The 14,636-nt window shown below is 53.3% G+C and overlaps 1 protein-coding gene across 1 annotated transcript in view; it reads left to right on the forward strand.

Moving 5' to 3' along the window:
• Positions 1-13,451, forward strand: part of Mvb12b (multivesicular body subunit 12B) — a 165,627-nt gene extending 152,176 nt beyond the window's left edge. Inside the window, exon 10 of the mRNA XM_005346015.3 lies at positions 10,006-13,451. Coding sequence (XP_005346072.2) covers positions 10,006-10,092 — 87 coding nt within the window. The 3' untranslated portion in view covers positions 10,093-13,451. The remainder of the gene's footprint in view (positions 1-10,005) is intronic.
• The last annotated feature ends 1,185 nt before the right edge of the window (positions 13,452-14,636 follow it).

The raw sequence follows: 14,636 nt of genomic DNA on the forward strand, positions 1-14,636 counted from the left end.
TGTGTATATTGGGGAGTGTGTGTGTGTACACTGGGGAGCATGTGTGTGTGTGTGTATACTGGGGAGCATGTGTGTGTGTGTACACTGGGGAGCATTGTGTGTGTGTATACTGGGGAGCATGTGTGTTTGGGTACACTGGGGAGCCTGTGTGTGTGTGTATACTCACCCATGCGGACTTGTGTGCAGAGTCCAGAGCTTAGCATCAGGTCTTTCTAAAGTTCTGAGACCAGGTCCCTCCCTGAACCTGGAGCTGTTTTCCTCTAGCTTTGCTGGCCTGTGGGCCCCAGGGACCCTCTTGTTGCTGTCCGCCAGCTTGGGGATCACAGGAACAAGCTGTTAAACCTGACTGTGAGCTCTGGAACTCCAAACACAGGTTCTCATACTCACACAGTAAGCACTACACCCTCTAAGCCACGGTTCTCACCCTTCCCAACGCTGCGACCTCTTAATGCATGTGTGGTGACCTCCAACCATGAAATTCTTTCCACTGATACTTTATAACTGTAATTTTGCTACTGTGAGGAATCATAATGTAAATATCTGATATGGAGAATATCTGCTACACTACCGTGACCCACAGGTTGAGAATTGCTGCTCTAAGCCATCCTCCCAACCCTTTCCATTCACTTTTTAGTGATAATCGTGTTAATTCTTGGAAAATTTCATACAATGTATTTTAAATATGTCAACCCCCCCCCCAACACCTCCTATTTATGCTCCACCCCAACCCTTCTCACCCGACTTTGAGATTTCTCTAATTTTCTTTTCCACTGAGTCCTGTCTGTGCTGCCCAGCTAATCTTGGATAGGAGTGGGGTCTGCCCTGGTGTGGTCATCCTGTGAGGGTCACATTGTTAAAGACTCTCCCTCTCCCGGCAGCTGTTAAATGTCAGTAGGGTTCTCAGCTAGGGGTGGGATTTCATATCCACCCTAACCCCCTATGCAGGGCTCTGTCTGGCCTCAGCATGTGCGGGTCTTAACTTACTGTCTCAACTATTGTGTGTTCGTATGTGCATCTGTCCTGTGGTGTCTGGGAAACACTGTGTTCTTGATTGCTATTATCAAGCATCAGGCACCTTTGGCCCAATCTATCTGTCTGTCTGTCTGTCTATCATTAGGTTTTTTGTTTGTTTTGTTTTGTTTTTTGAGACAGGGTTTCTCTGTAGCCCTGGCAGTTCACTCTGTAGACCAAGCTGGTCTCGAACTCAAAGATCCACCTGCCTCTGCCTCCCGAGTGCTAGGATTAAAGGTGTGCACCACTGCCTGGCTTATTTATTTTAATTACACACCAGTGGGATAGATATAGGTATGTGCACGTTAGTGCTCCTAGGGGAGCTGGAGGCATCAGATTCCCCCCACCCTGGAGCTGGAGTTACAGGCGCTGTGAACTGCACAACTTAAGTGCTGGAAACAGAACCCAGGTCCTCTGTGAGAGGAGAGCAGAATGCACTTTTCTCTGCTGGGCCATCTCTCCAGCCCTTACTGCGGGGTCTTATAAATCTTTCAGTCCCCTCTTCCTGAAGACCCAGAGCCTTGGAGGAGGGATGTGATACAAATGTCCCTTTTAGAGCCAGGCTCCACAATCTCTTATTCTCTGCATTTTGACTGCATGGCAGTCATTACCACCTACTACAAAGAGAAGCTTCCCTGATGGGGGTGTTGGACCCCTTCTCTGTCAGTCGGGCTCCTCCCCTCTCAGTCGGACTCCTCCCCCTCTGTCAGGCTCCTCCCCTCTGAGTCGGGCTCTTCCCCCCCCCTTTTTTTTTCTTTTTTTCAAGACAGCATTACTCTGTGTAGCCTTGTCTGTGGCTGTCCTAGAACTCCTCTGTAAATCAGGGTGGCCTTGAACTCAGAGATCTGCCTGCCTCTGCCTCCTGAGAGCTAGGATTAAAGGTGCGTGCCACCACCGCCTGGCCTCCCCTCTCATTTTTAAGAGCCCTTTTTGCTTTAAAGATGGCTACGTTGGGCCTGGGGAGAGGCTTTGGGTTTTGTTTTTGCATCATTTTTTTTTTTTTTTTGGTTTTTCGAGACAGGGTTTCTCTGTAGCTTTGGAGCCTGTCCTGGAACTAGCTCTATAGACCAGGCTGGTCTCGAACTCACAGAGATGCACCATTCTTACAATAAAAACCACAATATTTCCTTACTTTATATTTTAAAATACTAAACATCAACTACTTATTCTGTTTGGCATGTTTTAGATAGAACCTCTAGAGCTGCCTTATTCCCAATGTTTTAGCAGTTTCCAGGTCGTTTTCTTCTGCACTTTAATTCTAACCTTCCTGTGTGCACTGTTCTGACTCCTGCTTTGCGATTGCTCTCACAGATGAAGAGGTAGTTGGGGCCCTCTGTGACCCACTGATTTTCCTAATTAGAGGCACTAATATTCCATCTGACCCACAGCCTTTCAAGGAGGGACAGTGAGGAGATGGACGGCCTTATCCTGAGAGAGGGTCTCCTGGTCTCGATGGACTCCAGGATAAGCTTCGAGAATCTCCTGCCTCAGCCTCACAGGAACCGGAATTACAGACTTATGCCACCACTCCAGCCCCCTTTGTTTGTCTGGGGTACATTTGGTTTATTTTGGGTGCATGCATATGGAAGTCAGAGGGCTTGTGGGACTGTTTCTCCTGTACCACCATGAAGGCTCCAGAGATAGAGCTCTGGTCCTCTGGCTTGACAGCAGCCACCACCTTTACCTGCTGAGCGTCTCACTGACCCCATCCTGTTTTTGTTGGAACTGCACTGAACTCACGGGTAATAGGATGATTGACATTTTACATGGCATGTCCACCTGGGGACAGGTGTGCTGGCTTACCCAGGTCTTTGCGTACTGACCAATGGGAAACCAAGGAATTTTCTTTGAAGAGTTCTCATGTGTTTCTTTTTGTTGTTCTTTTGAGATGGGGTCTCAAGCAGCCAAGGCTGACCTTGAACTCTGTATGTAGCTGAGCATGACCTCCAACTTGTGGTCCTCCTGTCTTTACTTCCCAGTGCTGAGATTACAGGCACGCACCACCATGCCAGGTTTTTACAGTGCTGGAGATGCCCTTTATGTGTGCTGGGCCAGCACTGTGCCAGCTGAGCCACATCCCTGGCCCCCTCCTTCCTTTTAAGACATGCCTGGGTGTTGTGTGTCTTTATGGCTCCTGTCGTCAGGGCCCTTGCTTGTTCCTTCTCATCAGTCACGTGTATAGAGAAAGTTCCCAGCCTTGGTAGTACCTCTAGAGCCCACCGCTGCTGACTTGAAGCAGCCAGACACTGTCCTGGTCTCTTACGTAGTGGCCGTCCCCCTTCCTGGTGGACTTGTCTCCTCAGAAGGGCCTCCTCGGTTCCGGAGCCACTTTAGTGGCAGTTTCTACTCTCTGCATCCACACGTTCTTTGTGTTTTCATCTTTTCTTCTGCTTAAGACTTGGCCGTGTGTCTCTCTCCTATTGCTGTCATCAGGATGGGTGGCAGCTTCTCAGCAGCAGCCTTTGGTCATCTGTGGAGATGGCTGTTCTCCTTCCTGCATGTTAACGTGGTAGACTGTGTTAACAGAGCCCCAGGTCCCCCCCTCCTCACTGTCTTTGGGGTTTTGTGTTTTGCTTCACGTGTATCTGTGTATGCGGATGCCATTTATAGAGTTACACTCACAGGCCAGAAGAAGGAATCAGATCCCACATGGCTGTGAGCTCCCCAGGGTGAATGCCGGAACCAAACTCAGCTCCCCTGGAAGAGAAGTAAGTTCTCTTAACGGCTGAGCCTCTGCTCGGTGGTTCTCAATCTTCCTAATGGTGTGATCTTTTAATATAGCACCTCATGCTGTGGTGACCCCCAGCCGTAAGATTATTTCTCTGCTCCTTCATGACTGTGATTTGCTACTGTTATGAGTTGTGAATATTTTTAGCTATAGAAGTTTGTCAAAGGGGCTGTGTCCCCCAAGTTGAGAACTACTGCTCAGCCTTCTGAATTTACCCAAGGCAGCATTCCTAAGAGTGGCTGCCATAGAGGCTGTTCCCTGGTGGCCCGAGGCACCCAGCGTGCAAATGAAGAGCCCAGGAATTAAGGTTGCAGCAGAGATGGGCTTCAAAGCAGCGTTATCTGTCAGGGTTACTACCACCAGCCATACCTACTGTACAAAACCAGAGTCAGGTGAATGGTTGGGTTTTGCCAGTCCTTTAGGGAGGGTTTCTTTTCTCGGGTTTGTGGGACTTTTATCTAAAATGTTAAAATAAAGCAATCCCCAAGCTGAGCTAGGAGAAGTAGCCAGGCACCGTGACAGAAAGTGAGCCTTGCAGCAGAACTGGAGTGGGTGGAGCCACAGAACGTGCTGCACAGTCTGTCTCCCCACTTGGAAGGCAGTGGCCTTTCACACTTTCCTGCCATGACCTAGAGAAGAGGGGCATTACAAACAGCCATTTCTGCAGATGTCCAAGTGAATTCTGAAATGCCATCTCAATGCTGGGCAGCCTAGAGCTGTCTATGGCACAGCTGTGGTTTCCATTCAGTGCCAAAGGCCTTTATACATACGGGAATACACACACACACACACACACACACACACACACACACACACAGTCTGCCCTGGGAGACCACAGCAAGGGAAGGCTGTGTTTTATGTCTGTAGAGAAAGCTTCCTCCCATTTTCTCAACTTCTCTGCCTGTCTTTCACTCTCAAAGTTAATAGTCGTGAGCACAAGAGACTTCACTGTCCTCATGACGTGCTCCTGCTGACAGTGCTATTGTTGTGGCGGCCTCGTCCTCTGCCTAGCTGGGAGGTGTACGCCTCTCTCCAGGAGAAGCGTGAAGGCTGGTGGTCGCTCTGTGAGAGTCAGGTGGTGTGTGTCCATCTGGAGAGGGGTACAGGACTGGTGTGCTGGCTGTTATGTCACTAGTCACCCTGCCCCACTTTGCTTGGGACCCTCTTGCCAGACCTTGCTTTCGCCCTGTCTGCCCGTGTCTAAGGAGCCACTCTCCAAGCAGAGAACAGATGCCCATAGGAAAAGTTGACAAGATCATGAACCACAGAGGTCCTTCCCTCTTCATCCCTCAGCCTTGCCCTTCAGTTGCCTGAAGGACTGGACTATCTCGGAGTTCCCAGCCCTGGCTGTTAAGTGGGGTCCTTGTTAGAGGGCAGATGCAAAGTCTAAGCTAGCTCATCCCAGGTAAGCAGCAGGCACGCCCACAGCAGGCCCTCCCCAGTCCTTCCCCAGGGTTTGGAGAGCATAGAGCCCCTTGAGTAGTAGAGGACCTTCCAGAATAGATAGAGGTTCTGGAGGCTGAGTCACAGGTGAGGAAGGGTGGCAGCCTAAAAACTTACAAATGGAAGACAGGTTTGAGCCCAGGCTACGGCAGTGCCTGAAAGGTGGGGGATGGTTGTATGGCCCAGGGGAGGCCTGGAGAGCAGGCAGGCGGGCTACTGTCTCTAGCCTTTCAGCTTTTCTGAACCACACAGTCATTCACAAAGCTCATCCTCAAGAACAGTATGATTGAGTTCCAAAAATTTTACAAAAACTTAAGCTAGGAATGTAGGTACATGCCGTTAATCCCGGTACTTCAGAGAATTCCAGGCCAGCCAGGACTACACAGAGAAACCCTGACTTTAAAAACAAAAACAAACAAACTTAAAAACTATCTCATGATGTTTTAGGTAAATTGCTTATTTTGTTTTAGGCTGCATTCATAGCTATCCTGGACTGCCTGGTCTAGCCTCTTCTGCTCCTTCTGCCCTTGTGTTAGGTCATCTGCGACAGCCCAGGCCTCCCTCCACTGTTCTCAATCCCTGAAGCTTGAGTCCTGGTCTTTAGTTCCCTACATTAGGGGCCTTACCTGGGCCCCCCCAAACTCGCCCTTGTGCATACCCTTGCAGAACCTTCTGTGACCTGGTGCAGTATAACCTGCCTTTGTTCTGGCCCCGCATCCCAACTGCCCCCCATCAAGGGGTGGGCATGGACACCTGGCCAGCTCAGCACTCACTCCAAGTGCCCCTCTGGACCTGGGCCAGTACTGCTCTGGCTCCCTCTGGGGTCGCAGGAAGTCAAAGCCAGCCCTTGGTGAGAGATACAGACCTTCCTACTCTCCTTGTCTAGAGCCCTCTGGTGGATAGGACTGGTACTGGCTCAGGGGAGGAGGGCCAAGAGGGCCAGGGGCGGGTACGGCTTGTGCTCGTCAACCCTCCCTGGGTAGGTAGCACTTCTGTTTCAGGCTGTGCCTCCATTACTAACCATTAAAATAGGCCAGGGACTTTGATAAATGCCACTGCTGTCCCCATCTCTGCCTCTTGGGCACAGGCACTGCTGGGTGTGTTTGCACAGATCACTTCAGTGGCTCCCACTGCTCCCCTGTGAGTGACAGGAGACATCTAGTCACCCCTTTTCCTAGAGGTTGAAGTGATCAGCCTCGGTGATGCTGTTCCTCCTACTAGCCAAACACTGGCCTCATGGTGAGGCAGGGCTTGTGGAAACTGTGACCCAAGTCTGCACGAGAGGCCTCGGACTATCTGTTAAAGGTCCTGGGGGCCTGGGGAAAGTCCCCTACAGAGCCCCTGACAGTGACATCTCTTTCCTAGGCCAGGCCAGTGGAGCAGTTGCTATAACAGGCTGTGCCCACCAGAGGGTACACTGCCCCGCACAGCTCAGCTGAGCTGGACTCTGTACACCAACTGCTTTTTAATTGAAAAAATTTTTTAATTCAAAAAGGATTTGCTGTTTGTACTCAAGTGCAGGTTTTCCTTATGCAGGAGACTAATGTCTTGAGTAAACAGATCCGGGCTCAAATCCGCCTTCAAAGGTACTGTCTGTTTGCCCAAGGGAGTGAAAGGGCTTCCAGAAGCTGCCCTAGTCTCTTGGGCAAACATTTTGGGGACGAGGAATCCCAGGCGGAGGACATCGTCTGTGGGAAGGTTATCCGCAGCCTAAGGGGGATTATGTCGGGGGACATATGTTGAAATTTCATTTGGGGAATTAGGGAAAACGAGTGGGGGTGGTGACTTTTTCCAGTCAAGATACCCTAAAAAAGAAAGGAAGAAAGAAAGAAAAATCTCCAGGGAGAGGGCAGGAGACCAAGGGATCTGTGTGTTGTGTCGGCCCCCAGGCTCTCCATGTGCAGCAAAGGGCAAGTGTGTACTTGCATGCCCCCCCCCACTCCAAGCCAGGGTCCAAGAGAAACGGGAATCCAGATGGTGAACTGGAAGGCAGGTCCTTGCCCCTTCCAGAGATCTCTTACTCCCAGCCACCACAGGCCTGGACCACATGACCCCACATACTGAGCCCCCACTACCTGGTCAGCCACTTGCTCCCCCACCCACTGCCCAGAAAACTGTAACTCCATCCACATGCCAGCGCCCAGCCCCAGTCTCTGGGGGCCAGACAGACAGTATCAAATGAAGGACGCGCCTGCCGACCGCTTCCTGCTGCCTGGGAGCCACGCACAGTAGACACAGTCCAGGCTATGCCTGCAGCCGTGGTCCTGGCTGCCAAAGCGGGGTACCCTACTCTCTTTGTCCCTGGTCCCCACTCAAACACCGTTTTAGCCTCTTGCCCCTCGCATTCCTACCCTCCCCACGCCACTCCCAGACCATGCTGGTCACAAGATTGGTCAGGCTAGCTCTCAGAACTGACCCAACATTCCAGCTCCTAGAACATCACTTAAAAATACACATTCAGATCCAACCAGACCCCACCACCTAGCCTGGGACTGACGGGCTCCCAGGTGAGGCTCTGTGGCTCACACCAGGGTATTCCCCCAAGGGCTGCCAGTCCCCACCCTAAGGGTGCAGGCCTGCCTTCGTGTCTTCTGATGTATGCTCTTGTCACCGTGGCCCCAGCTATCTCTCAACACCGTCCCTCCACACTCCACACCCACACATACATGCTGCCTCTTCTCCTGGACACTCCTAGGGACCCTCTCCCAGCCACCACTAGTGAACCCAAAATCCTGTCTGCTCCCCAACCCGCACTTCCTCTGGTGTCCTGCTGCCCGAGGCCTTTGTACCGTTGGGAGTGGCACCTGGGACCTCCACCCTCAAGCCTGTACCATTAAGCCCTCTCCACCTCTGCCTACCATGTCTTACTCACCCCTGTGAAAGGCCCAGGTCCCAAGAAGTGCCCCTGCTTGAGTCCTGGGCTGTGTGGAAAGTTCCAGGACCCCTCTGCCACCACCCTATGAGCCGGAGGCACAAAGGATTCCATAGGACCTATGTCTCTGCAGTCCTAACCCCCACCCCCAAAATGTTCCTTCTCCCACCCCCACCACTCCCCCAATCCCCAGTAGAATAAGGCCTGTAGGTGCTGACAAAGCCAGCAGGCTCTGACATGCACACATATGGGAAGCCACCAGGTGGCAGTGTTGTGCTGACCATTGCCTGATAGACTGGGTTAGCCTGATGATGGGCTGGGTTAGCCTGATGATGGGCTGGGTTAGCCTGATGATGGGCTGGGTTAGCCTGATGGGCTGGGTTAGCCTGATGGGATGGTATGCCTTGATAGTCATTGGAGGATAGGAGAGTTGGGAAGGGGAACACTGTGGGCAGCTCTAATGGGCTCCCCTCATAGCCGCCAGATGTTTAGTGGAAACTGCTTGCTACCAGGGATGGGCCTGTGCCACCCCTGGGATTAACAGACCACACCTCACCTTAGAAACAAGTCCACTAAGACCCAGAGCTGGGGCACCTGCCTGAGGGCTCTTGCAGCATCTAGCCCTCTCTCCTGTCCATGCTGGTACCAGATGCTGCGAGGCAGGACACACAGGGTTGCCTGGGAACTCTCTTGAGTGGCTTCTGGGTTCACACACTGCACCTCAGCTCCCCGCTGTCCCTCCCTCAGGACAGGCTCCTGCTGTCTTTGGGTGTGTTATGAGGCTGGTGGGCTCTGTTTGGCCAGTGTTGCCTGGCAACAGGGCCGTGGGGCCACAAAGCCTGGCTAGGGTCTGCGGCTTCTCCTGCTGTGGCCTGGCCATGTTCTCTTCCACATGCTGTGTGCTGGGCAGGTGTCCTGCACAGAGTCCTCTCAGAGCTGCTTTCTGTTGAAAAGCCTTTTCGGGGACGCCCCCCCCCCCCCAGCTCCCGCTCCGGCTCACCACTTCTGATCTATTGAACATGTTTGGCAACCACTAACCTAAACACCTTTACCTAATAATGCTGCCTATTGGGCACCTCAGGCTGTCCCACAGCCCCTCCACCTCTGCTGCACCTTACCATGCCCATATTGCATGTCTCAGCCTTCAGGTGAACTGCGAGGCCCCTCTCCTCACTCGACACATTCTTTTCTTCTCGGAGTTTTCACTGGACTTGGAGTCTTACTTTCAGCCCCTACAGAATTGGGGTCTCCAGTGCAATAGTTAATAATCCCCCATAGAACTGACTGTTCAGGATGTTCAGGATGGCAGCATAGGCTGGCAAACGGCAAATTCACACACATTGGCATACCATCCCCAGCAGCTGCCTGGCCCATCTGTGTAACTGCAGGGTCCCCCCGGGAAGGTTTTGGGCACAGTGGAGAATTTTTGCACGGGGTGTGGAGTTGTGAGGGCAGCCCTGAAGCCCTTCCCTGGTCCCTCAGGCAACAAAGGTGCTGTCCCGGGCAATGCACAGTGTGTGTGGTGGCGAGGAGTCCCAGGATCTGGGGGCTGAGGAAGGCCTCTGGTCAGTCATGGAGTCCACTCACGGGTCTGTCCCCACAGCCTGCAGTGGCCCCTCCTTGAGGTGCTAGCAGGAAGGTACCTGCCTTTCAGCCTGGCACAGGTTCTCTTGGGAGCTTGCCAGTGGCACCAGGTGGGCGCACTGCCAGTGCCAAAGTCTCACCGTGCAGAGGCAGAGACTTTGAAAGCTCCTACCCATTGCCCCTCCTGAGCCTGACACACGCACACACATGCACACGTGCACACTCATGCACAGTGACATATCCCCGCTCCAGCTCCCAGCAGCCATTCTACCTGGGCCTCAGCAGGGGCTGCATCGCCTCTGCTCAGCCACGGCCATCCCTGGGGTCCTCTGGCCTGACTGTGCCTCTCTGCTCCTTCCTCCTGCAGTATGAGTACAGCTTCCGCACAGAGCAGAGTGCAGCAGCCCGGCTCCCGCCCAGCCCTACCCGGTGCCAGCAGATTCCCCAGTCCTGAGGAGCCCACAGCCTCCTGGGGGAGAAGACGTCTCCTACCCGGTGCCCAGACTACTGATGGGGTGGCTGGAGTGAGAGTTATTGCCTCCCCCACCTGCCCATTCTGCTTGCCCTCCCCACTGACCAAGAGACTCTGGGCAGCTGCATGGTCATGTATGGTCATCAGCTCGCCTGACGAGACTCCCCTGCCTCCCTTGGGAACGTTGTTCATAATTGTGACTAATGTATGTGCTGTTAGTGACCAGAGGCTCCTAGCACACCTGTGTGATGACCACTTACCCCACAAAGAAAAATTCTTCCCTACCTGGAGTCACCCTTGAGGGCCCAGGCACATGCTCCAGCGGCCCAGTGATGCCCACTGACTCCCTTCAACTGACCGTCACCCGCTACAAGAATCCCACAGAGCCACTGTCTCCCTCCTGGAAGGCTCAATGTGAGATGCACCCATCACCAGTGCAGGGGCCCCTGCACTTCATGACAACATCGAGACTCCAGACAACTGTGGACTCCTCCCCCAATGCACACACTGGATTCCAGAGAGCACAGATGGGACCCCGCTGTCTGTGGAGGTGACTGGGTGCCTACCTGAATGGAAACTTGGCTGCTAGGGTGCTGTGCCTGGCCACGAGCTCCAACCCTCACAAAGGGCTCATCTGTGGAGCACTCACCTGCCAGCAACTGCTCCATACGCCTCTGCCTCGTGCCCTGACCTGGTGATGACTGACACAAAGCCTGCTCGGAGAGGCCTGATACCCAGCCCTGCAGGGACACAGTACAAGGGCACCAACTCCTCTCAGCCAGGCCCGCTCACAGTCTAGAAGGCATCTCCTTCCAGGGATCTGCTATTTTGAAAAGACCTTCTGTCCCAGACGTCTGAATTTGGGCTAGAGCAGTTCACAGGTATCCATCTGAGGTGCCAAGTTCAACTCCACATTCGTTGCCATGAAACGGTGGTCACTGCTGTCCCAGCTCTCAGCTCTCACCATGATGCGCTGCTTCGCCATAATTGGCTACTGGGGTTTGTCTGACATTGGTCCCCACAGCGTCTGTGGATATGAAGGTATGCACAGTGGCCAGTAGCCGTAGGCAACTCCACACTTAGCTGGTGCAGAGCTCTCCAGTTACAGCTCCAGAGACAGTCACAGGCAGCTGAGTGGCCAAGGTGCAAAAGGATCAGGAGCAAGAACCAGCCGACAAGATGGCGTGAGCCAGGGCAGGGCCAAAAATACCTCACCAACCTCCATCAGTCCCTCAGCTCCAGCTCCACAGGCCTTTGTGGCCCTTCCTCCCTCCTCAGCCTTTTCCACTTGATGGTACTTCATTTCCATGTGTGTACCCATCATCCCCCTGCCCCTGGGCCCCTCAGCCTCTGGGCAGCACAGGCCATGAAGAGGTAGTTAGCTCATCTGCCTGTGCCCCAGAGGCACATGGGGTCATGGGGTCAAACCTAGTACCACACTGGTGCTCAACAGAGCTGATGAACTGTCCCCCAGCTGACTCCACAAGCTGGGGACCCTGAGGACCTGTGTCTACTGCTGCTGGTGTAACACCAAATGTCTTGTGCGACCTGAGGGCCAACAGAAATGGGGCAGCCACTCATGGTCTGAGTTGACTGGGAAGGCTGCGGGACAAAGCCCAGGGTCTCCTGGCTACTTCCTTTAAGCTTGTGCACAATGTCTTACTGCCTCTTTCCATTTCTCAGTTGTGAAATCGTCCCCATCAGGTGATGTCAGGTGACCCTCCCCACTTTCCTTAAAGGAGAATGTGGCTTCCTGCTGTGCTAACAGCCTGGAAGTTCAAAGGTGAAGACAGTGGACCCTTTGTCAGGGATCAGAAAGGCTGAGTGAAGAGGTCCCTGAAGAAAGGGTGGGGCTCTGCAGCCCACTCCTGCACAGGACTTGGCCACTGGGAAGAGGGCCAGCGCATGGTGGAGCTGGAGCAATCTCGGGACACTGCAGACTTAGTATAAGAATAGCCTTTCTGTGAATGTTGTAGCGTCCGTGGCTTCTAGCTTCTGAAGTCTTGAGAACAACTTGGTGTCTGGTAGGTTTTAGGTTGCACCCAAGCCCTGGTTTCTTGTTTTTTGACAGTGGTAGTAGTGGGGTACGCATGCCCGTGTCCACCTTGTGTGGACCTGGCACAGACCTAAGCCTGGGAGGTGCGGCTGTGCTCCCAGCAGAGCTGAGCAGCCTGTTGTGTATGGTGTGGAACACTGGGCTGCAGCACCCCTGGCCACAGCGAGATGAACACACAGACTTGCTGGGGGACGTGAAGAACTGCAACCGCTCCCTTGGGTCTCCTCCTCCCCCACCAGCATGTCCACAACTGCTGCTGTCCCTGCCAAGCACACACACCTCTCTCGAAAAGGCTAATCAGAGCACAGCACCCTACCCCATCACCCCACACTGAAAAGTTGGCTCCTTCCTAAGGGCCTTGGAAATGGCACACGGGTGTGAGCGGGGCAGGGTGGCTCCAGGCTCACTTACAAATTTATCATAAGGCCAAGTCTAAGAATACATGTCAACCCCACTCACCTCTAGAAAAGGATAGGTTAGAGCCGTGAGTGTTCTTCCTGGGGTGGCCGTGGCATGTGGCCCCCTGTAGCTGTGGTCATTCTGCAGGAGGAAGCCGAAGCCCGTGTCAGAAGGACATACATATAAGGGGCCGAGATACTGAGCACACCCCTTCCTTCACTGGACATGAGACTTGGCAATCTTAAGCACATTCCTGCTGTCCTCCGAAACAAGCCCAGCATTGGGTGCTCTTTGCCCCGTCACTTGAAAAGCCTGAGGCACGTCTGTAAGCTTGCCAGTGGCAGAAGGCCTTGGGGCCAACCATCTGGCCTTTGTGCCCATCCCTGTGATGGACTTTCGATTGCTAGGAAGTCACCTCACCATGGTAGTGGGTTCTAGGCATGGGTCAGGCTGGGAGCCTATCCTGTGCCTCCTGAGACCTGAGGGCCCCAGACCATGAGCATCTCTCCTGCTGCATTCATTGGAAAGGGCTTTGATGTGCCGCCAGGCCATGAAATGCTGGGCTCACGAAGTTCGTTTGCATCCTTCTGACCCCAGAGCCTGATGAAGAACCTGGGCCCTCATTCCTGTGCCCGGCTCCCTCTCAGGTGATGCAGCACATCAGGGCAGCCCAGCTGAGCAGCTGCAGCATCAGCACCAGTCTAGGCTCTGTTGCCCTTCAAAGACTCGTTAGCTGCTGGGCCACTGTGTGGCTCTGGGACAAGGACCTAGGCGTAGCTGCCTTGCTGTGTATTTATTCAAGGTGACTGCTTGGCAAAGGGAAGTTTCACTGTGTGATTGTATCCTTAATATAATTTGTTAAATAAATGTTTGTTTTAACCTCTTTTCCCCAGTTTGCTGTTATTTTTAAAGCCACCAGAGGTCAGTGTCCCTCAGGGGAGGCCTCTGCCCAGCTGCAAGCTCTCCGTCCTGCTCTCTAGGGCTCCTGAGGGCCAGGTGTCACTCCCTTTGCCTTTCAGATTTCTAAAGAGCTGATGGTGACTTGAGGGTTTCAGGGCCACAGACATCCTTGACCCTGGGAAGCTCCTGAGAGAAATCTCAGTTACTGTGAACACAAGGCCCCAGAAGACTGCAGAGGGCTCTTTGATCTTCTGCCACTGCATCCTGTCTCTGGGCCTCAGGGCTGGTCTGGCTATCAGAGTGTTGGGATGCAGCTTCCCTGATTTGGGCCTGTCCTAACTGCTCACCTGCAGCAGGATGCCACCTGCAGAAACAGCTGAGGGTTGCATACACATTTGAGGTTCCTTGTGAGGTCATTAGCAGTGCTCTGCCCCACAGCCTGACTCCTGGACTCTCCGAGACTTAGGGGTGCCTCTATACCTGTACGCTCCACTCCCCAAACCCAGCCTCCTATCTCGAGTCCCTCCCCTGCATCTTTGAGGGGAACCAGATCTGAGTTCTGGTTCTGACTCTGCGGTTTCCTTCATCTGATCCCAACAGCACTCATCTGGCAGTTGAAGGCTTCCCTCCCTCAGGAGCTCCTTCGGGAAGTCGATGGGGTGAGGGAAAGCTGTGGAGCACATGGCAGAGGCTGAGTGATGTGGAGGCTCGGGTCTGGACAGTTATCCGGTTAGCTACAGAGCCCAAAGCCCCTCCTGTGCCCTACATCTGAAACGCCTGGGAAGTAAATACAATAGGAATCCTCTGTACCACTTGGAAAGACGGAATGAGCCCCAGTGCCCAAGGCCTGGATGCCCATGTTTCCCCAAGCCCTCCAACCTAGACCAAAGTTGGTGAGGTGCCCAAGCCAAGAGCTTACTGTGGGAGCCCAAGCTTCACTGATGCCCCCACCTCTCAACAGTGTACATGACACCCACAAGCAGATAAGCATGGTTATAATTTGGATTTCAGATGTCTTCCAAAGGCCGAGTGATAAAGTCATAGTTGCTAATTGACAGGCTTCTCAGAAGCGCTTGGGTCATGAGGCTTTGACAGTAGCAGTGGCTTCCTGTGTGCTTATAATCTGATGAGCCATTAGGGGCAGTAGAAGAGGAGTGACTCCTAATTGACG

The sequence above is a fragment of the Microtus ochrogaster genome, chromosome 4, assembly GCF_000317375.1.
Source record: "Microtus ochrogaster isolate Prairie Vole_2 chromosome 4, MicOch1.0, whole genome shotgun sequence".
In the NCBI taxonomy this organism is placed as follows: domain Eukaryota; kingdom Metazoa; phylum Chordata; class Mammalia; order Rodentia; family Cricetidae; genus Microtus; species Microtus ochrogaster.